We start from the raw sequence: 23,336 nt of genomic DNA, 5'->3' as shown, positions 1-23,336 counted from the left end.
AAGCTCCCTTTGGCAGCTGCTGGGGAGAAGGGCTTGCAGGCCTGCAGGGCCTACCTATACGTGGTTAGGAGAGAGGATGGCAGCACAGGTGGAGGGAAATCATTAGATGTTCAATATTTAGGAGCGAGAAGCCAGAGAATTTGGAAATTGGTTAAGGCAGCTGGGAGAGACTTCACTGTTACACAGGGCAGTCCAGGTGTCTGGTTTGGGTGCATGGTCGAATGGCACTGCTTTGAACAACGTGGGAAGACTGGAGTTCAGGCTGAGAGGAGATGAGGGTTGTGGTCCCGGCCACTGGGCGGTCCTGGTCCCATGAGTCCCCTAAGCGGAGGGTCGTGCAGGCCATGGGACCAGGGCTCTGAGGGCAGGGCGGGGTGGAGATGTACACAGGGCAGGTGAGCGCACACAGAAGAGGCCTGCCTGCACGGACCTGCCCGTGTACAAAGAGCAGAGACGGCAGCCCCGGCCCAAGGAGCCGTCCTGCTCAAAGGTCCTGCCAGCTCCAAGTGTTGATGATGACAGCGTCTGTTGACTGTCTCTCAGCACCCCAGAGCGAGGCTCCCGCGGGCAAAGCGAGAGGCGAAGCACAGACCCCTGAGACCGAGTCAGGCGCAGGCTCACCACCCCAGGCCCGCGCCTCCCCGGCCCCCAGTGTTCCTGCAAGAGTCCAGCGCCCCCCTCTCCCACGTTTGCTCGGTCTAACCTACTCGATCGCCTTTTATGGCGCCCGTTGCTCTCTGAGGCCTTTGCACCACCTTCTGACCTGACCCCGCCATGTAGAAATGCTGGGGGTGAGGCGTAAGGGGGCCGTCGGGTCCACAGGGCGACAGCTCACTTTTGGAAGGGACGTCAAACTTCCCGGCGCCCGGAAGAGGAGGGGATGAGGGTGGGAGGGGCGCGAGGACCAGCCGAGGTGCCGCTCGCCCGGACGCCCCCTTCGGGGGTGGATCCCAGGGTTGCGGGCGCTACCGCGCCTACCGCGCGCCACCCGGCTCCCGGAAACGCCGCGCCCCCTCGGCGCTCGCGCTCTTCCGAGGTTCCGGGAGAGCGCGCGGGGCGGCGGCGGCTGCAGCCGGGGCCTCGCGGCGGGGCTCGTGCTTTGTTCGGCCGCGGACTCTCGCCCTCGGGCGCGCGGCGGCGGCGCGGAGCCCGGGGACCTGCCGGGGTGGCTGCGCCCCGGCCGGCGGTGGAGGAGCGGGCGCCACCCGGGCTCCAGTGCCCGCGGAGCAGCCCCGGGACCCGCCAGGCCAGTTGCCCGGAGTAGACGGCTGCGCCGCATCACGGTACAAAGACCGGCGAAATGTGGGAGGCACCGGGGAGCCGGCAAAGGGAAAGCGAAACCCGCGGGCTGGGCTGGTGACGGGCGAAGGCGCCGCACTGCCCTCCCGACGCCGGCGGTCCGCAGGCCTGCCTCGCGAACCTGCCCGGCCCAGCCCGGCGCGCCGCAGCCATGGCCATTGCGCATCTTGCCACCGAGTATGTCTTCTCGGACTTCCTGCTGAAGGAGCCCTCCGAGCCCAAGTTTAAGGGGCTGCGGCTCGAGCTGGCCGTGGACAAGATGGTCACGTGCATCGCCGTGGGGCTGCCTCTGCTGCTCATCTCACTGGCTTTCGCGCAAGAAATCTCCACTGGTGAGGCCCGGGGCTGGCGGGATCGGGGCGGGCTGGGTCGGCGTTATCAGAGGTGCCCTGGTCTCTGGCTGGAAGTAATTTTACCACGCGCCCCTGGCGGTGCTCGCCGTTGTCATGGGCATGCACGTTGGGAAGGAAGGTAGCGAGATTTGATGGTCTGAAGCATTCTTTGTCCCGTGCTCCCCGCCCCCTAACCGTGGACCCTGCTCGTATCCCACTCCCCAGTTCGCCTGTTCCCTGCTGCCCGCTGATGCTTACTGGCAATGTGCCCAGTCAGTTCCTACTGCTGACTGTGGCTTAGTGTTCAAGCCCCACTCCTAAGATCGGCGCCGTTGTCACTAGATTTGCCTGGAACAACTGTCTCCTCTCCCCTCCGCCCCCGCATTTCTGCAGTCACCCGGTTTGTATCAGAGAAGCTCCCGAGTGTCTAAATGGAGGATATGAGGAAAAGTAACCCAATCAAAGTGCTTTCTCCCTTGTCTTACATTTAATTAACATATACTGAGACTTAGCCGCTGCACGGCTGTGAATGCTGGGAAATAAAAGCTCTTGGCCAGTGTTAGAAGGATATCCAAATCCTCCACCTGGATGGTCTTTTTTTGAGTGTGAGATGAATGAATCACCTTCATGTAAATTCTCCTGTCACAGCAACAGTTCTGTGAGATTCTCAAAGTCTGGTGGTCTGGGCAGGATCACGTGGTCTTCCTGACCGGCTGTTCTGACTTGGGCTGGGGGCGGGGGGAGAGTGTTTGAATCGACAGGAAGGCAGTGTGTGAGGCTAGACACAGCTCTGTGGAGCGGAGGTGGCCGGTGGGCTGAAGGATGGGGAAAGCTTGTGTGAGAAGCTGGGCTCGCCCTGTGCCCCTGCCGGTGAGTGGGATGTGGATAAGCAGAGTTGAGACTTCTGCCAAGATTTTGAGATGGCCAAGAAGGCCCAGTTCCTGGAAGGACAGACACAGCGAGCGAGTATCCTCGCGGAGGCAGGATTGGTCAGGGTTTCCGGGATATGAGAGTGAATATGGGCCTGAGTCAGGGAGAACAGAACAGACTTGATGGTTTAAAAAGTGAAAAGTTATGATTTGAGTAGAGGCTGGACTAGCTGGAAATAGCACTTTATAAGTAATAGGCTGAGGGTAGTGTGTAAGGTCTGTGAAGGGGAGGAGGTTAGAGCTAGGAAGGATGCCATAAAGATGTGGCATCAGTTGAGGTCTCGTGTGAGTGTGGGCCCCATGACTAGAAGGGAAAGGACGGGAGGTTTCCAGGAGCAAGGAGCCACGGTCTTGGGCGTATAGCTTTCCAGAGGCCCCAAAGGGCTGAACTGATCAGCTGCTGCTGCTGCGTCACTTCAGTCGTGTCCGACTCTGTGCGACCCCATAGACAGAAGCCCACCAGGCTCCCCCGTCCCTGGGATTCTCCAGGCAAGATCACTGGAGTGGGTTGCCATTTCCTTCTCCAATGTGTGAAAGTGAAAAGTGAAATTGAAGTCGCTCAGTCGTGTCCGACCCTTAGTGACCCCACGGACTGCAGCCCACCAGGCTCCTCTATCCTTGGGATTTTCCAGGCAAGAGTACTGGAGTGGCCTGCCATTGCCTTCTCCGGAAAAGCTGCAGGCCTGGTGATTGGGGAGTGATATTGACAGAAATAGTGAAGTTGAGGGAAGAGTTGGTTAGAAAAAGGTTACAGTGAGCTTGATTTTGTGATCTGCACCACAGAATTGTTCAACTTGGCAGGAAGTCACCAAATTCATTTTGAAAAGTCGTCTTCAGTTTTCCTTGTCATTGGGAAGGCATTGATAGTCGAAGCTTTCCCTCTGCCTTCCTGTGAGTTGAGGCTTCTGGGAGAAAGGAAAACCCCAAAGTAGCATGGATCCTGGAGATGATCTGCCCCTTCAGTGAATGTTTCCTGAGGACCCAGGAGTTGGGGAGACGTGGGCTCTGCCATGGGAGAGCAGCCATCTGATGCCAGAAGCTGGGTACCCTTTGTGATCAAACCCACCTCTAGCCCACATATTCCAGAGACTCTAGAGTGCTGTTGGCCCCTTCTAACTGATGGGCTGTCTGAAAGGCATTTGCTTTGGATAGGTTTACCCAGTGGGAGACTGAGCTTATGCTGTTTTTTTTGGTGGGGGGTTTGAAGGAATTTAAGGTGTGGTCCTCTCCCTGCCCTGTAGGAGTTTACCATCCCGCTGGGCACGGGAACAGACTTGCTGGAGGTAACGTGGTTCAGCAGTGTGTGATTCAGTGACAGGGCAGTGTTAAGCTCTGAGCACCAGGTGGCAGGAACTTGGGTGAAGCTGTCAGCAGACTCCTGTATACTGAGAGCTTCAGGACATTCGAGAGGAGGAAGGCAGGACCAGGGTTGACATTAGACAAAGCCAGAAGACGGACTTCAGAGAGGAGAGAAGAGGTACAGGAAAGAGTGCGTGGAACTGGTCTTCTGGGGCCTGCACGCTCTGGGAGGTGGGAGCAGAAGGGACTCTGCCTAGCTGTCCGTCCAGCGTTTGTAGGTCATCACAGAGGTGATGCGGTGCGGAAGGGCAGAGAGGGGCGGTGCCCATGGGCATGGTGAAGGGCACACTGGCAGCCTTTGCAGCAACCTGGAGTTGTCACTGCTCATTGGTCCTGCCTGCCCTGTGATAGCCGGAATTACAAGCAGAGCCATTCTGGAGGGAGTTGCTAGGAGAATCCTTTAATTTCTGAGTTGTGGCTGGAGAGTTTTAAAGGCCCTTGCAAAGTGAGCTGCTGATGCTGGATCGAGGTAAGAATTAAAATAGGCCTCTGGTCTGGTTAAGCCTGATACTTTGCTCAGCTCTTCTAAAGCATTGCATGCCTGGCTCCCCTAGACGGTAAGCTGGGTAGGGGGACAAAAAATCCCATATTCCACACTAACTCATGCACAGCAGAAGACAGTTTAATTTGACTGTGACTCTGGCTGGTAAGACTGTGCGATGGGAGCCAGAGAAGAGGCAGTCTGCACTGCCCGCGTTTTTTCAGCTCTTACATTTTCTCTCCCCTTGCCTTGCATCATGTCTTGTATACAACAAGTGCTCAATTAAGATGCGGTGAAAGAAATGCAGGAGCATGGGAGAGAGCTCTCCTGGGTCTGCCCTTGGAGAACGGCCGGGCTGAGGCAGGGAGGGGCATCCAGGGAGGGAGGCCAGGGCTCCGTGTCCAGGTCAGAAGCCCAGGTCAGGATCGAGGTTGCAGCGGCCTGGTCCCAACCTGGAATTCACCAGCTCGAGGTGAGGGGTCCCTGGTACGGGGAGACTTCCTTGTTGCTGGGGTCCCCATGTTGTTTAATAACACAAGGGCTGCCCTGGTGAGGTCAGTCCTGGTCCCCTCCCTGAGGTCCCGCTCTGAGGACAGTACTGCAGGATATGGTCAGAGTGGAGGCACCAGTTGCCCCACCTGACTTACAAGCATAGAATGTATTGCAAGTCCCTCACATTTCCTTTTGCAGCACTTTTGAGCACTGGGGCAAGGGAGAATCTGTTTGAAATGTCGAAGGCTCTGTGGAAGGCGGGTGAGTCTCGCTCTGTGTGGCTCAGGCGGTTGCATGTCATTCTGTGTGGCTTGGAGAACACAAGACTGTCGCCAAATGGCAGGTGCTGGGATCAAAGTTCTGTGCTACAAAAGGACCCTCATTTCTAACACACCTTTGCAGATGCCTCTAGAGGTACAGCATCCGTCACCCTGACTATCTGCCTATCTCTCTATATTTCTGTATCTAGAGAGAGTTTAGGAAATAGAGTGACAGCTCTGTGTAGAATACAAGCATAATTGGGCTACATGGCCTTCACGTTCTGAAATTCCAGGAGTATTTATCTCAAGCATTGAAGAAGCTAATTCCCTAAGCATGCTACTTTTCAAGAGACCGGACCCTGAATGGGATTCGTGCTCTCGGGGTCTTTTGCTAGGTCTGCAGTGCCCTTGGCCTAGGGCTGTACGTGACCCGAGGCCGAGGTGTCTTCCCTTGGGGTCTGCTTTGACTCTGGAGCCCCAGCCTGGTGCCTTGGGAGACGCTGGGAGGGCGGAGTCCCTGTGTCCTGCCAGGATGTGGGCTGCCCAGTCCCGGTCTGGCCAGGCCACATGAGCAGCAGGGGCAACCACTAGACCCCAGGGAAGGGCGTCTGGTCCGCCCAGGGAGCCTGCTCGCCCGCTCCCCTCCTGGTGGGTGGCTGTGGTTCTGGACCGAGGGACGTGGTCTCTCGGGGTTAGCCTTCTCTGCTGCTGTCATTCCCAGGCCGGTGCTTGGCCAGCCCCAGGGTGCCGGGGGACAAGCAGCTGCAGTCTCTTGCAGAGCTGTTAGTGCTCAGCTCCCCTCGTGCTTCTTCCAGCTGAGTCAGCAGCTCTGTCATCCACTCTTCTGTGGCTGAGTGTAGGCACACCTTTGGGAATGTGTTCAGGCTGCCTTCAGCATGCAGCGGGTGGCACAGCTGATTGTTCTTTTCAGGCGTGTCTCTAAGAATGGGCTGATACTTAGGGTCTCAGGGCAAAGGTCCCAAAACAGCACATCCTCAACTCACAGTTTAAGCCAAAACACCAGGTCCCCTTACAGAAGGATGCCTGCTTTCCAGAGAGACTACTGATACATACGTTTTTCTTTGTTAATTTTTTTTTTTTTTTTGTATTTTTATTGTTCAGATAGTAGCTACATACCTTCTCAGGGTAAAGGATTCTTAAGCTTTCCCTGTGTGTTAGAGGTGACCACTGTGGACACTGTGTACAGCTGAAAAGTCCCCTTTCTCTACATTAAATCAAAGTTTTGACACTTTTTTAAACCAAACTGAGTCACGTCATGGTGGTTTGCACTTTCCCACTCAGTATGGTATGGAGAGCCTTCTGTGTCAGTACTGAAGTGTCACCTCACTGTTTTTTAATAGACAGGCAGACAGAGATTGGAGAAGGCAATGGCACCCCACTCCAGTACTCTTGCCTGGAAAATCCCATGGATGGAGGAGTCTGGTGGGCTGCAGTCCATGGGGTTGCGAAGAGTCGGACACGACTGAGCAACCTCACTTTCACTTTTCACTTTCATGCATTGGAGAAGGAAATGGCAACCCACTCCAGTGTTCTTGCCTGAAGAATCCCAGGGACGGGGGAGCCTGGTGGGCTGCCGTCTCTGGGGTCGCACAGAGTCGGACCCAACTGAAGAGACTTAGCAGACAGAGATACTCCATAGGGTGAAATGTTCTTGCCATAGTTACCCATTTTCCTAGGGATGTGCATGTGGGTTCTTCCTAATTTTCCACGATTACACATCAGGCTTGTTGGCACATAAATCTCTGTAACTGCTGCCCCCCCTTCCCATCATTGAAAGGAAAAGGGAAGAGACCAGTATCAGTTCCCAGAAAGATGGAGCCATTCTCCAGGATAGTTCTGCATTCCTGAGTTACTATTTCAAGTAAAAGTCAATGCACCTGTGTACCCTCCAGCTCCGGCTCCCTCTAAATGTGACTCAGAAGAGGGGAAGAGGAATTTTGATGTGTTCCTTGTTTTAAGAAAGAAATCGCTTCTTTCAGGAATAAGGTTGCAAGTTTCCACGGACTTTTCTGATGTGTTCTCAAAGCACAGTGTTTCCTTCTAAGCACTTACCCCAAGTTCCAATTTGTTAATTATTTGCATACTTGATTGTTGAATGCTGTCTCCCGACCATACTGTTTAAGTTCACTGGGGTCAGGGACCATTATCCTCCGTGGGGTTGACTACTCTGTCCCTAGCGCGCAGCACAAAGCTTGATACATAGTAGACATTCAATGGAGTTTGTAAAGGAATGGAATCATCAAGGATGTCAGTAGGATTTTAGCATTTTGGGATCCTGAGTGTTAGTTATTCTGTTGTCTGTAAGATGGGGCTTTGTGTATCTTGAAAGAGTTTGTCTTAAAAAAATAATCACCATCAAATATATTTGAAAACGCTGTGTAATGCCATTGGAGAGAACTGGAGTAACAGTAATAGGCCAAAGAATGGGAACTGATGGATGGCAAGCAAAGACTGAGTCATGATGAGATCGATTTTAAAAATATAACAGAATTTACCCCAATAGCTTGTTCTGTTTCAATGCCCATTGTTCCCTGACGTTAAAGAACTCAGTGACTTAGATCTATATTTAATCGTTTTCAAATCCCTTTCTCTTTTCCAAAGAGAAATGAAAATGCGAGAAGAAGATGAAGTTGTGGGGGGAAAACCTCTATTATTTCGAAACAGATGAAACTCCTTTCCTTAGCAAAAGCTGAACATGTGTCTTTAAATCTGTGCAGAATCTAGATTTGGATTAGCAACATCCTTTTAGAAACCATTCAAACACCCACCCTTCCTCTGCAGGTTGCTTCCTTGGAGCGCTTTCTTCTCAAACCCCTACCTGGGGCACAGTTTGGTCCAGAGCGGGGGTGCAGTTTGGGAGCACCGTGCCCCAGCTGAGTGAGCTGGGCGCAGCCTGAGTGAGCTCGGCGCAGCCGTGTCTCTTGGGGCTGCCTGGGGCAGCTGGGACATTGGTTTCTGGGAGAGAAAGCACTGGGGTGAGCCTGGCTACACGTGGGGCACAGGGTATGTACTAGCACAGGGGGGAGTTCATCCTCTCTAAAGCTTGGCCTGGCATGCTGTGATTCGTGGGGTCGCAAAGAGTTGGGCAAGACTGAGCGACTGAGCTGAACTGAACTGAAAGCTTGCACTCCTTTTTCTCAAAGGCCGTTTACATATGTGTATATTTATCTGATTATAAAGATATGACTTCCTGTAGAAAACATGGGCAATGTGGAACAGAGCAGTAATTCCAGCACTGTTACAACACTGAGGTAACCACTGTCAAAGCTTTGTGTGTTTCCCCCAACTCTTTATTGTATATACATAGCTGACAACTTGTTTTCTGCTTTTGAAAAACCAAACTTCATTTCGGGTGATTTTACCTCATTCTTAAATCTGACAGACTTGCCTTTTGTTGGCTACCAAAGTAAACATGGAAAAGGTGTATGGAAACTGAAGCTTGTTGCAATTTTTCGCGAACACAAATAGCAATGTGAGGAACACTCCTGAACATAAACCTCTAAACTAAAGGTCTCAGTATTTCAACAAATTGTGTATAAATCTAATTACAAAGTGTAGGAACATTTTCAGGATTCTAGACTTAAATGGCTGGTTGCTCTCTGGAAAGATCATTTGTTGTTGAATCTTCCAGCAGTTGAGAGGGTCCCCTTGCTCCTGGTTTCCAGAGTGTATGATTTTATGTATCTCATTTACCCAGGTCCTTACATCTAGAAATAAACCAGGAAATTGACAAGCAACAGACAAAGTGACTGACTTGCCTGCACAGCTTGTTACCTCTTTAGTAGATAAATTCCTCAAAATATATTGCTACAGAATTATAGGAAGGGGATCATTACTGGGAATTTGTCAAGTTACCTGTCAAATTTCTACATTTGGGGGCTCATTAAATTTACTTTCATTTCATTGTTTTTTGCCTTTTGATTAATTAATTAATTTATTTGGCTGCATCAAGTCTTAGTTACGGCGTATCTTATGGTGGGGGACTTAGTTGCCCCAAGTCATGTGGGATCTTAGTTTCCCAACCAGGGATTGAACCTGGGTCCCTTGCATTGCAAGGCAGATTCTTAACCACTGGACCACCAGGGAAGTCCCTCACTTCATATTTTGATTATTGCTATTACTACAATCTTTGTGATTGAGAGAAGCTGGGCGGTTAAGGCTGGGATAAATGAAGTGGAAATGCTTTGAGAAAATTACAGCTTCCAGATAGGCTCAGAACATGGTGAATATTCAGTATGAAGGATGAAGAGGTTCTCCATGGACTCAGTGTATCAGCTGATGAGATAGACTGGGAGCAGTGCGTCTGCCCTGAGACGCTCTTGAGTAGATACCCCACCATTCTGCTGCTGTGTCAGTGGAGGGGACTTTCCAGGTAGTTTAATTTGCCATGTGTCTATATGTTTGTGTTAAAGTTCAGAGCAAGAGGAAATTAATACCCTGCCATTTTTTGTTGTTGTTTTATAAAGCATACCCCAATCTTGGTCTCTTTCCTAGAGGTAACTTCTATTACTGTTTACTGTGTATCCTTTTCACTGCTGATGTTCCTATGGAAAAACCTGAGTTAAATTTGTAACCAAATATTATGTCATGTATTAACATTTCCTCATTTGTTTATAATGTGTCCCAGAGATATTTTGGTGTCTATGTGTCGGTCTGCCTCATTCTTTTTAGTTGCCTGTAATTTTCCATTGTATGACTATACCTTAGTTCATTTAACCTTTCTGTTAACGGACATGTAGGTTCATTCCACTTTTTTTCTGCTGCAAATAGTGGTTCAGTGAGCATCCTTGGATGTGCTTCCTCATGCAAAATGTGTTTTTCTAGGGCAGCGGTTCTCAAACTTTTTGGTTTTAAGACACTTATATTTTATACTCTTACTAAATTTTATTGAGGATTTCCAAAGAGCCTTTGTTTGTAGGTTATATCCATCAGTATCGCATTAGCAATTAAAACTGAGAGATTTTTAAAATATTCATTAGTTTAAAATATAAGCCCATTACATGTTAACCTATATTTTATGAAAAAATAAGTTTAGAAAACAAAAGTTTGGCAAGAAGAGTGGCATGGGTTCCCAGTTTTGCAAGTCTTCCTGATGTCCGGCTCGTTTGCAGACCACTGACCACGGCCTGCTCCTCATTCATTGCACGGTGATGCGCCAAGTCAGTAGCTTCTGGAAGCACTATCGAACATACGAGAGAATGAGATTAAGAAGGTAGGTAACAGAAAAACATCTATTTCTGCTTCATTGACTATGCCAAAGCCTTTGACTGTGTGGACCACAATAAACTGTGGAAAATTCTGAAAGAGATGGGAATCCCAGACCACCTGACCTGCCTCTTGAGAAACCTGTATGCAGGTCAGGAAGCAACAGTTAGAACTGGACATGGAGCAACAGACTGGTTCCAAATAGGGAAAGGAGTACGTCGAGGTTGTATATTGTCACCCTGCTTATTTAACTTATATGCAGAGTACATCATGAGGAACGCTTGGCTGGAAGAAGCACAAGCTAGAATCGAGATTGCTGGGAGAAATATCAATCACCTCAGATATGCAGATGACACCACCCTTATGGCAGAAAGTGAAGAAGAACTCAAAAGCCTCTTGATGAAAGTGAAAGAGGAGAGTGAAAAGGTTGGCTTGAAGCTCAACATTCAGAAAACAAAGATCATGGCATCTGGTCCCATCCCTTCATGGGAAATAGATGGGGAAACAGTGGAAACAGTGTCAGACTTTATTTTTTGGGGCTCCAAAATCACTGCAGATGCTGATTGCAGTGATGAAATTAAAAGACGCTTACTCCTTGGAAGGAAAGTTATGACCAACCTTGATAGTATATTAAAAAGCAGAGACATTCCTTTGCCAACCAAGGTCCGTCTAGTCAAGGCTATGGTTTTTCCTGTGGTCACGTATGGATGTGAGAGTTGGACTGTGAAGAAAGCTGATTGCCGAAGAATTGATGCTTTTGAACTGTGGTGCTGGAGAAGACTCTTGACTGCAAGGAGAGCCAACCAGTCCATTCTGAAGGAGATCAATCCTGGGTGTTCATTGGAAGGACTGATGCTAAAGCTGAAACTCCAATACTTTGGCCACCTCATGCAACGAGTTGACTTACTGGAAAAGGCTCTGATTCTGGGAGGGATTGGGGGTGGGAGGAGACAGAGACGACAGAGAATGAGATGACTGGATGGCATCACCGACTCGATGGACATGAGTTTGAGTGAACTCCGGGAGTTGGTGATGGACAGGGAGGCCTGGCGTGCTGTGATTCATGGGGTCGCAAAGAGTCGGCACGACTGAGCAACTGAACTGAACTGAAGTGAATTCCAGAATAGAGAAATGATACACTTTGAACAGCTGAGGGGCTTCCCAACTGGCACTAGTGGTAAAGAATTCTGCTGGTGCAGGAGACACAAGAGACATGGGTTCGATCCTAGGTTGGGAAGATCCCCTGGAGTAGGAAGTGCCATCTCACTCCAGGATTCTTGTGTGGAAAATTCCATGGACAGAGGAGCCTGGGCTACAGTCCAGGGAGCTGCAAAGAGTGGAGCATGACTGATCACAGAAGAACTGAGGGAACCCCCTTCCAGCACTTCTTGCTTACCAGAAAGGAGCAGCTGTGGGCGCGTAAGTGACCAGAAGGCCTGCCCCCTTGACTCAGTTTCAGCCCTTGTGACATGAAGACGCTGGACTAAAATTGGCTGTTACACGCCCTCCGGTTTCCTTCTGGTTCCGGCACTAGAGTTCACGCCCCGTCTTACACCTGACTCTTTCTCACCTTCTCGCCTTGGTGTCCGTTCGCTCACATCCTCCTTCACGTGCCTCACTTACGTGCTGAGAGCTGCTCTGCGTTCAGAACCTGTCAGTGAAGGAGGCAGACGTGTCCTGGCGCTTGCAGCCTGGCAGAGAAGATGCTTTCCTAGTAACTGCAGGCTTCTGGTTGTGATACGTGCTTTGGAAGAAGTGCCGTTGGAGAAGCGTCGCCCAGCCAGGGACATTGGAGAGGGCCTTCTGAGGACGTGACACGTGGCCGAGTTTTCAGTGAGCGCCTGTGAGGCTTCGAGGGGAGAAGGGACGTGGTTTCTTGGAGAATGAGAGAGGCTCGGTGTCCTTGGGGCCTGCTGAACGGGAGGGACGGGCGAGTGGTAGGTTAGAGAGGTGAGAAGGGCTCCGCGCGAGGAGGGCCTCTTGGGATTTGGATTTTGGAGTTTATCCAGAGTGATTGGAGGGCTTTTTGTTATAAATGACATAGTCAGATATGCATTTGAAAATCTCACCCCAGATACTTTGCGGCGACTGGAGTGGAGACGTGGAGAGACTAGTCAGGGGCCGTCACGGTTCAGTTAAGCATCACCGACTGTGTCCTTGGAGGACGGGGATTGTCGCATGTGTCTTGGACTCACTGTGGGACTTCCTGTGGGGCACATGGGTCACCGCCGTTTCTCAGGAGCTGCTGGCAGCTCTGCGGGCACGCCAGATGCCTCCGGTTGTGCTGAGATGCTGGAGCTAGTTGGGAAAGGCCCCAAGTTGGCCACGTTCAGAGGCTCTGCCCTGGGCTCCGTGGTGTCTTTGAAGCCTGGCCCCGGGTGGGCCCCAGGAGCCTCTCAGACAGGAGGCTGTGGCCTGGGCCCTGCGGGTGAACAGCCAGTGGGGCTGGTGTCCGGAGGAAAATGCTGCTTCTCGCCTCTGCACCGAGGCAGCTGCTTCCAACCTCTTCCCTCCCCTGCTGTCCTGAGGTCCGATATTAATAGCTGCTGAGTGTATACACACACGCACACATATCAGTATTTTTATTTTTAATTTAGTTTTTAAATTTGGCTGCGCCACCCGGCATGCAAGATCTTACTTCCCCAACCCAGGAATGAACTTGTGGCCCCTGTGTTGAAAGCGTGGAGTCTTTACTGGACCACGGGGAAGTCTTAAGTGACAGTAAAGTCACTCAGTTGTGTCTGACTCTTTGCAATCCCTTGGACTGTAGCCCACCAGGCTTTTCTGTCCATGGAATTTTCCATCAAGAGTACTGGAGTGGGTTGCCATTTCCTTCTCTAGGGGATCTTCCCTACTCAGGGATTGAACCCTGGTCTCCCTCATTGTGGGCAGCCACCTTACCACCATCTGAGCCACCAGGAAAGCCTTAAGACTTTACTTTTTCAGAACAGTGTTAGTTTTGCAGCAAAATTGAGGGGAATGTACAAAGATTTGCCATATACTCCCTGCCCCTACACAGGCACAACCTTCTCTGCTACCAACATTTCCCTCATAACACATTCTGTGGGTTTGGAAAAATGTGTAATGTTACTATCCATCATTATGGTATTACACGGAGTATTTCCACTGCCCTCAAATTCCTCTGTACTCTGCCTATTCAGCTTCTACCATCTAAACCTTGGCAACCACTGACTTTTTTTTTTACCGTCCCTAGTCTGGTCTTTTCCTCAGTGTCGTAGACTTGAAATCACAGTCTATGTAGCATGTTCAGACCGGCTTCTCTCACTCAGCGATATGCAGTCAGGGTTTCTCATGTCTTCTCATGGCTTAATAGCCATTTCTTTTTAACACTGAATAACATTCCATCGTTTGGACATAGCACTGTTTATTTATGCAGTCACCTGCTGAAGGACATCTTAGTCGATTCTGAGTCTTGGCAGTTACAAACAAAGCTATAATGAACATCCTCATGTGAGTTTCTGTGTGGACATCAGTTTTCAGGTCCTTTGGGTAAATACCAAGGAGCATGGTTGCTGTACAGTATGTTTGGCTCTGTACAAAGTGGCCAAACTGGTTTCCAGAGTGACTGTGCTCTTCTGCGCTCTGACCGGCGCCTGACGAGCGTGCCCGTGGCGCCAGCCCTCACCAGCTTTCCGTGTTGTCTGTGTTCCAGGCTGTGGCCATGCGAATGGTGTGCACTGGCACCGTGCTGTTTCAGTGTTTGTTTCTCTGATGACGTATGATATGGAACATCGTATCATATGCTTACTTTCTATCTGCATATCTTCTTGGGGGAGGGGTCTGTTAAGGTCTTTGGCCCATTTTTTGAGTTGTTCCTTATTGTTGAGTTTTAAGAATTCTTAGTGTGTATATAAATATTTTAACTGAAGTATTATTTGATTTATAGTGTGGTGTTTCTGGTCTACAGTAAAGTGATTCAGCCATATGTATATACATTTTTCAAATTCTTTTCTATTATAGGTTATTATATGATATTGAATATACAGGAGGACCTTGTTGTTTACCTATTTGATATATAGTAGTTTATATGTGTGGAGAAGGAAATGGCAACCCACTCCAGTGTTCTTGCCTGGAGAATCCCAGGGACGGGGGAGCCTGGTGGGCTTCCGTCTGTGGGGTCACACAGAGTCGGACACGACTGAAGTGACTTAGCAGCAGCAGCAGCAGTTTATATGTGAAAGTGAAAGTCGCTCAGTCGTGTCTGACTCTGTGACCCCATGGACTGTACAGTCCATGGAATTCTCCAGGCCAGAATACTGGAGTGGGTAGCCATTCCCTTCTTCCCTCGCAACTCAGTTGGTAAAGAATCCGCCTGCAATGGAGGAGACCCCGGTTCGATTCCTGGGTTGGGAAGATCCACTGGAGAAGGGATAGGCTACCCACTCCAGTGTTCTTGGGCTTCCCTGTGGCTCAGCTGGTAAAGAATCCGCCTGCAATGTGGGAGACCTGGGTTCGATTCCTATGTTGGGAAGATCCCCTGGAGAACGGAATGGCTACCCGTCCTTCTATACCGGTTCCAGTATTCTGGCCTGGAGAATTCCATGGACTGTATAGTGCATGGGATTGCAAAGAGTCAGACACGAATGAGCGACTTTCACTGTCACTCTCCAGGGGATCTTCCCAACCCGAATCTGCTCATCCCAAACTCCTAAATTTATCCTCCTCACCCCATCTTGACTTTTTCTCTGGTAACCATTCGTTTTCTGTCTGCTAGTCTGTTTCTGTTTTGTAAATAAGTCGTCTGTGTCACTGTTTTATATTTCACATGTTAGTGTTACATTTGTCTTTGTCCGATTTACTTCATGTAGTGTGATGATCTCTAGGTCCATCCATGTTGCTGCAGATGACATTGTTTCATTCTTTTTTTATGGCTGAGCAATAGTTCATTGCATATATATATACCACATCTTCTGTATCTAAGGAATTCTTTACGTATTTTTGATAACAGTCCTTTGTTACATGAAGCCACTGTGTATTGACACCACCTGTGTGCTTGGTCCTTATAGCGTGATACTTTTCTCAGCAGAAATTCTTCCAAAAAGTTCTGTATTTTCACTTTGGGGAGGCTTTGGAATATTGGTTAAGATCTGCGTTTGGAGAGAGACTCCGTGGGCTCCGGTCCCGGCACAGCCCAGACGCGTTTCCTGTGAGACGTGGGGCGAATTCCGCAGTTTCTCCGTGCCCTGGTCTTCTCCTCAGTAAATGGGGTGACTCCGGCGAACCTCCCTCACAGGGTGGTGGGAATGACTTGTGTGCACACCGTGGGCCCTGGAGCCGTGTCTGGGACCCAGTAGCTGTTCAGTCGGGGTTAGCTGCTCGGCGCCCTCCAGCACTCTATGACGCTGCCAGATGAGGACCTGCCGTCAGTTCAGTTCAGTTCAGTCGCTCAGTCGTGTCCGACTCTCCGCGACCTGATGAATCACAGCACGCCAGGCCTCCCTGTCCATCACCAACTCCCGGAGTTCACTCAAACTCATGTCCACAGAGTCGGTGATGCCATCCAGCCATCTGATTCTCGGTCGTCCCCTTCTCCTCCCGCCCCCAACCTTTCCCAGCATCAGAGTCTTTTCCAGTGAGGGGCCGGTTAACACACTCAGGGGCGCACGGGGCAGGGCTGGAGTGCAGCTTTGGTTCTGCAGCCTGAGTTCTCAGACATCGCTGTGTACTCTGCCAGAGCGGCACACTGAGCTCAGAGCGAGCTTGTACCCAGCATAGAAGCTGCTAGTTTGTTCTGGGTCTCGACCCTGTTCCCCACTCTTGGGACCATCTTCCCACTCGTGAGACCATCTTCCTCACCCCTTGCTGGGGAGGGTGCCTGTTCTGCTGAGTCACAGCCAGCCCCATCCTCAATTTAGCCCTGCAGCTTCAGCGGGACATCAAGACCATCTGTGTGTGAATTACAGCCCCAAGGGTCTTATTAATAAAACACAGCACACCTCCCACCACCCATCCTGCCAGACCTCCTGGTGATTATCATAGCATCAAGTCTAGACTTCCCAGCATGTCCCCCCATGGTGTCCTTTATCTGATCCCCAGCTGAACTCTGTTCCAGGCACAGTGGTCTGCTCCCCTGTGTAACACGTGGTGAACTTCAGAGACCGAGCCTGGGCTTCCCTGGTGGTCCGGTAGCTAACACTGCTCCCAGCGTGGGGCGTGTGGGTTTGATCCCTGGTCAGGGACTTAGATCCCACATGTTGCCCCTGAGTCTGCATGCCACAGCTAAAGATCCCACGTGACGCAGCTAAGACCCCGTGCTGCCAAGTAAATAGATAAATGGATACCCTAAAATAAATCATCAAAGACTCTGAGCCTTCTCGTGCTTTTTCGCAGCCTGGGTTTTCTCCTTTCCTCCCTTCGAGTATGATTATCTGCCATGGCTCAGCCTTCATGCAGTCTTTTTGTCTGTTATCATCAGTGGTTCATATTCTTGGCCTCCTCCACTGGACTGTAATCTCTTCAAGGACAGAGTCCATGCTTTCTTTGTCTCTGAGTCCTCTGTGGTCCCGTGCCCGATAAATGCGTTTGGGGTTGAGCTCAATACCATCGAGGTCTGAGTATGTTACGGAGCACAGCTGTGCCAAAGAGAAACAGAAAGAACTGCCCTTGGGGAGAACAAAGTCCTTGGCACAAGGCTGCTGGCACGAAGGCTCTGTGTGTGGCCTTAAATACCCAACTCAGAGAAACTAAGATGTCTGTCTTCTTTTCGTTTTTTGGCCGCACTGTGCGGCATGTGGGATCTCCGTTCCCCAACTAGGGATGGAGTCCGTGCCCCTGATTGGGAGCGTGGCATCTTAACCATGGGACTGCCAGGGAAGTCCCTGTCTTTTCTGAGGTTCCTTGAGAAGAACATTTGCTGCTTCAGCATCTGCATCTGTCCATGAAATCCTCCATGGTCAGTTCAGAATGTCTTTGTGTCTGCAAAGAACTGGCCACCGCTTGACCAGCTGACTAAATAATGGTAGCAGTCTCTGTTCTTCTCGTTTTCCTGGAGTCGCTGATCATTGATTCGTACCACATTTAGACACTCAAGGCCTTCTCTGACACAGCAGGCTTGCTTTGTTGCAGAAACTATAAAATCCCGCTTTTCAGAGGTGTCTTTGAGGGAGGGGCGATACCAGAGGACTTAACAAAGTTGAGGCTAGTTTCAAGCCATGACCCCATTAAATCTCAGATCGCAGCTCTCCAAGGCCTGCTTCCACAATGCATGTGCTCTGAGATTTACAGAAGATAAGACAAGGAAACCAGTCAGGGCCGTGAAATTCAAGTCATTATAAAGGTACTGAAGAAAATAAGAGAGGATATGACATATAAATGACCCATACATCTCTGTCTTTCCAGTGCTTACCGTGGTGCCTAGTACATAGAAATAAAAACAGCCACCATTTATTGTGTTCTTACTGTCTGCTTGCACTGTGGCATACATTTCATTTAATCCTTATAGGAATTCTGTGAGGTTTTGCAGATGAGAAAAATTAGGTTCAGAGAGGTTCCGTAATTTGCTAGCAAGTAAAGGAGAAAACCTAATGACTGTTGGCTATAATGGGACCTTAAAGCCATATTCAGGAAATAGTTTAGAACCTGATTTCTTCCCTTTAGACTAAAATCCCTTCTCCACACCGAAGTGGACTTCCGTGTTCACACAGTTTTGGCCTCTGTGTCAGTGAGGACCAGTTGTACAATAATTTTCTTCTAGCCCTTTTTATACTTAGAAGGATCTATTAACTTGCCCCTTGAACTCCGGGAGTTGGTGATGTACAGGGAGGCCTGGCGTGCTGTGATTCATGGGGTCGCGGAGAGTCGGACACGACTGAACGACTAAACTGAACTGAACTGACTGGCCTTAAATGAGCTGTTCCTTAAATGTGTTTTCTTAAGGCCCCTTCCCCCGCTTTGGGGGCAGTAGCCATTTATCCGGTTCATTTTGGCACGGTGTCTGGTATCCCCACTGCCCTCTCACAAGGCAGAAACCGAGCCCACGTTGCCCGTGGAGGAGGTGGGACCCAGCTGGGGCTGATGCAGGGATCCATGCCTGGCTCTCACATGTCCTTCCTACTGTGATGTTCCTGGTGATGCAGTTTGTCTGATCTGGCCCTTTCTTCCCTCCGTGGGCCCAGCCTCCATCGCTAGTGGGGAACTTCCTCTCGGCTGGCCCCCTTCACCCTGCCAACAATCTTTCTGCCACAAATCGGACTCCACACGAAGTACTTTAGGTGCTTTGTGTTAGGTCTTCACGTACCAGCCATTGCTCCTCTTGGCCCTGTGGCCTTTTTTAAAACACTTATTTTCGGTCGCACTGACTGGGTCTCTGTCGCTGCCTGTGGCTTTCTAGGTGCAGCAAGCGGGGGCCGCTCTTGGCTGCAGTGTGGGCTTCTTGTGGTGGTGTCTCCTCTTGTCGCAGAACACAGGCTCAGTAGTTGTGGCGCACAGACTTAGTTGCTCCGCAGCTTGTGGAGTCTTCCCAGACCTTGGATCGAACCCGTGTCCCCTGCATTGCAGGTGGATTCCTGTCAGCTGTGCCGCCAGCAAGTCCGGTGCTGAGCTTTTCGATGACACTTTCCTTGGGCACGTGGGCCTGGAGCTCAGGACCAGGCTGCTGGGGAGACTGAGGTGGGCCCTTCTCCTGTTCTTGCTGTGTTACTGGCTGGCCTTGCGTCCCACAGTGCCGGTCCTTCTTCACTCCACCCGCATCTGCCGTCTCTTCCGTGATCACTGCTTCTCAGGTTGTCATCTCGCTGGGGAAAGAGGAAGGCCGTTCCCTGGAACCGACACAGGTGTTCACTCTCTGCCTCTGGAAGTTGTCTAACAGCTCTGAACTTTTCCCTCATCTGACAAACGACACTAGATGATAACCAGATTCTTTTATTCAGTTGAGTGAGAGCATCTAATTCCTGTCTAATCATCCTGTTTAGTAAATGACATTTGTTCCTCTCGGTGATTCTGTGATGGGAAGTAGCTTATATGGGGTCAGACACAGGGAATACCAGCAAAGTATGGGAGTCGCGTTCGTTCATATGCCGCTTCTCTAGCACGTGAATGATTTGTGCCACCAAGGAAGAAGACTGGGATGCAGGAAGCTTCAGAGGAGTATGGCACACACGGTGCCCGCTCACCCCTCGCTCCCCTTGGCTCCATTTGGTCACGTGCCCTGTTTTAGAAGTGTTCTCAGGTGGTTCTATGTGGTCTTTTGATTTTGTACTTGGGTGCATAACTCAGCAGCCTTCCTTATACACCCCTTTATCACACTAGTGAATGTGTTTTTATCAGGATTGTTGCTGTTTGGTTACTGCTCTAGGTATACAATCTGCAAACAATTTGAGTGACGTGCCTCAATCCTGTATGTTTTATCAGCTCTGTTATTTCAGTGATTTTGCAGAACACTTTTTTTTTTAATATCCAAGTTGTTTTATAGCAGACATGTTTGCATTGGTTTCCCTTTTTACCTTCATCTACATTTTGTGTTGATCATTTCATGGAAGCAAATCCTTTGGCTTGGACCAAGCTAGGACCTAGAGGTGGTGGGAGGGACTTCAGGCAGATGTCTGTTCACACTCTGTCACCTGGACTATTGCATTAGATCCCTGTCTTGTCTCTACTTTGGTTCTTAACCCCGAACGGGCAATATTGACATAGAATCCAAAGTGAAAATCAGATGCTGTTGCTTTAAAAGTTCTGAAGTTATTGTCTGTGAATTATCAGGATTGAGCAAATGAGTAACTATGTTGATGTATTGGGGGCTAAGGGTCTAAATGAAAGGAAGCGGATACAAATATGGAATAGAGGAAAGCAAGGAAGGGCCTAGTGATGTTGGATCAGAATTAAAAATCTCAGCACAAACTCTCTCTCTTACACACACACGCACAAGTCAGTTTCTTAGCTAGGTCTGTTGTAAGGGCTTGGGAGCTATGACACCCCAGAAACAATGAGCACAGCAAGCATCCAAATCTTGGTTTAAAATTTTATCACCTACTGAAAGGAATGGAGGGCTCCTTGGAGAAACGGCCAGTTGCAGGGCTGGGGCAGGCAAAGCACAAGGTAAGCCCAGAACAGCTTGTGCCAGGGAGTACAGAAGTGCTCAAAACCCCGGGAAGCACATTAGGTACAGGAGCTAGTTTGGAACAATTTAAGCCTCAAAAGAAATAAAAGTAACGGATTATAAAATATTGAAAAACAAGACTACATGAGTCTATGTTGATTATGTTGGTGCTTAAAACATGAGGGAGGGGAAAGGGGAAGCTCCTTTTTATAGTAAAATGCCACTAATAAATTAGAGGGAAGGATCAAGTTGGAAAACCTTCATGTTGCAGTCACAGTGGAAGTATTTGATTCACAGCTGAGTAGAAGTTATTTGGGGAACAGAATACTTATACAGTCTAGGAGCATCCCCCATAAATCACTTATTTCTCAGGAAAAAGGCACTTTTACAGCAGAGCCCTGGGGAATGGCACCTTGACCAAGTGACTATCATAGGTGACATCACCTGTCATGGGGAAGCTGTCATAGGTATCTCCAGGAGTGTCCTGTGGAGGGCCCACAACGCTTTCCTGGGATCCCTGCGAACAAACACATGAAGGCGTGTCGCACAGAACGGGGGGCCTGAGCTTTTCACACACGTTAGGGTCTTCATCGACAGAGGAGGGCTATGGAACCAGGATGAAGTGACTGGGGAGATGTGGCGTCTAAACGCACAGTGTCTGGTGCAGGGTTGGGTCCTGAGTGCAGGGAAGATTGCCACAGAGGCCAGCTCAGGTGGCCTGAACTTACACAGCAGTGCTGTGTGCGGCTTTTCTGTTGGTGTGTTTCCATTTGGTACTTGCACTGGGTAATGTTCCACGTGGAGCTGGTGGCAAAGAACCTGCCTGCGAGTGCAGGAGATGTAAGAGACGCTGGTTCCATCCCTGGGTGGGGAAGATCCCCTGGAGGAGGGCATGGCAGCCCACTCCAGTATTCTTTTCCTAGAGAATCCCATGGACAGAGGAGCCTGGCAGGCTCCACAGTCCATAGGGATGTGAAGAGTCAAACATGACTGAAGCACCTTAGCACACACGGATGCACACAATGTAAGAGAACATCTTGTCTGTGAAGATACAAACTATTCAGAGGAAAGGGTCATAATCTCAGCAACTTACTCAAGAGGTTCAGGGGAAAAAATGTATGTATTACACATATAGATAAACGGAGGGCCTGTAGCAGAATGTTGACAGTGTGATATTTCAGTAAGGTTTTTATGGTGATACTGTATTTTATATGTCTTTTTCCCCCCAGTTTTACTGAGCTGTAATTGACATGCAACATCGTATAGGTTTCAGGTATGCAGCATAATGAATTGATGTATGTACGTATTGCAAAATGATCATGATGGTAAATTTTGTTAATATCATCGTCTTACATAGTTATTTATTTCTCATGATGAGGATTTTAAAAATCTACTTGCTTATCTTTCAAATATACAATATTGTGTGGTTGCCTGTAGTCACTGTATTCTATATTACTTCCCAGAACGTATATGTGGATGTTTTTACCTTTTGACCACCTTAGCCCATTTTCCTCATTCCCCTTGCCTGGCCTCCGTCAACTGCCAAGGAGGACATTCAGTACGACAGTACCTGCTGCTGAACCTGTGTGGGACTCCCAGTTGGGGAGGGCGGTTGGAGAGGGAGAAAACGGGCCAAAGGAATAGAGGGTAATCTTGGGGAGGGGGTCTGGACTTCCACAAGGCTGTGGCATTCAGGTTGCACCAAGTTTAATCAGGTATCCCGGGGGCAGAGAACCTCGACCTGGAGTCCTGGTTTCATACAAGGATGCCCAAGATCAGAGGTCATCTTGGTTCCTAGCCTAGTGCAAAGCAGGGCAAGCTGGATTGAGTCAGAAAGGACTTGGAAAAGGCTGGCTGGACTGAGCTGGGGAAGCTGGCTGTGGCTGCTTGGGAGGACAGACCTTCACCTGGGAGGTCCCTGTCCCCAGGAGGCCTTAGCTAAAGGCTGGGATGGCCTTCTGGGGGCATCAGAGAGCTTCTGAGCAGATGACTATTTCTGGACCCCACTGAAGAGTAGGGCACATCTCACTGACACCCCACAGGCAACACTGTAGAGGGAGAAGTTTGTCTGCAGAGGTCAGGATGAGAGCTGGACTGTGGCAGATACGGGCCAGAAGGCCCCTTGAAGACTCTGTTTCCAGGAACCCTCATTTAAGTGTCCACTTCAAGCCTGGCCTCTCCAGGAAATTCCCCATAATCCATAATACTCTCACTTCCTCTCTTCCAAAACTTTCCATCTCTCAGGATGGTGGGAATGGACAGCACCAGCCGGTGTGTTTGTTTCCTAAAGGTGCTAGCATGTGAAAGCAGTGTTCCTGGCTTCTAAATTGAGGTGCCAATTAGGAGGTTGACAGGCACATGACCCTGGTGAAGGACAAGGCTCCTCATCATGACCGCAAGTTCCTTGCCACCATCTCCTCTTCTCCCAGGCAATCCCACTGCATCTCAGGTTATACCATTACAGTGTAATCTGGCTTACTACTTGCCAGAGCAATGTCTCAGCGTTGCCAATTCCTAGACAACCTTTTCCCTTTCTAAGTTAACCCTCCAGTATTAGTTTTGGAGAAAGTGGCTTTTCCCACCCCTGTTTTTGTGTCACCTCCAAGTGCAGCCACATCTCTGTCCTTTCGGTAATATGAGGGACCACATTCACTCTGCAGCTTGTCTGGTCTAATTTTTGGAGGTACAAATTTTTGGCTTAAGTGGCCAAAATCTACCTTAAATGAACCTGCTCCAAAAGGAAATATAATGGTTCATGGAACTGGAAAGTGCAAGCAGCTCCCGGCTTCAGATCCGGCTTGATCCAGAGGCTCAAACAATGTCATCAGGCGTTTCTTGCCCTCCACTTGTCACTTCTGCTTTTTATGCAGATATAGAAGAGTCGGGATAGTCAGAAATTATGCA

At 49.6% G+C, this 23,336-nt stretch overlaps 2 protein-coding genes across 7 annotated transcripts in view; both read left to right on the top strand.

The window, feature by feature from the left end:
- LOC148773936 (ferroxidase HEPHL1-like) overlaps positions 1 to 23,336 on the top strand; it is a 226,320-nt gene that overhangs the window by 57,625 nt on the left and 145,359 nt on the right. The gene's annotated exons all lie outside the window — the stretch shown is intronic.
- The window catches only part of LOC148773938 (uncharacterized), a 35,700-nt gene that overhangs the window by 6,496 nt on the left and 5,868 nt on the right, over positions 1 to 23,336 (top strand). Inside the window, exon 4 of the mRNA XM_088832018.1 lies at positions 804 to 1,631. Within this exon, the coding sequence (XP_088688144.1) occupies positions 804 to 1,527 (724 nt within the window). The 3' untranslated portion in view covers positions 1,528 to 1,631. The remainder of the gene's footprint in view (positions 1 to 803; positions 1,632 to 23,336) is intronic.

The sequence above is a fragment of the Moschus berezovskii genome, chromosome 25 (genome assembly GCF_049115385.1).
Source record: "Moschus berezovskii isolate FMDL1 chromosome 25, NW_MosBer_1.0, whole genome shotgun sequence".
Taxonomy (NCBI): domain Eukaryota; kingdom Metazoa; phylum Chordata; class Mammalia; order Artiodactyla; family Moschidae; genus Moschus; species Moschus berezovskii.
Note: the sequence above shows the minus strand (reverse complement) of the source record. Positions and strands in the feature narration are given on the sequence as shown.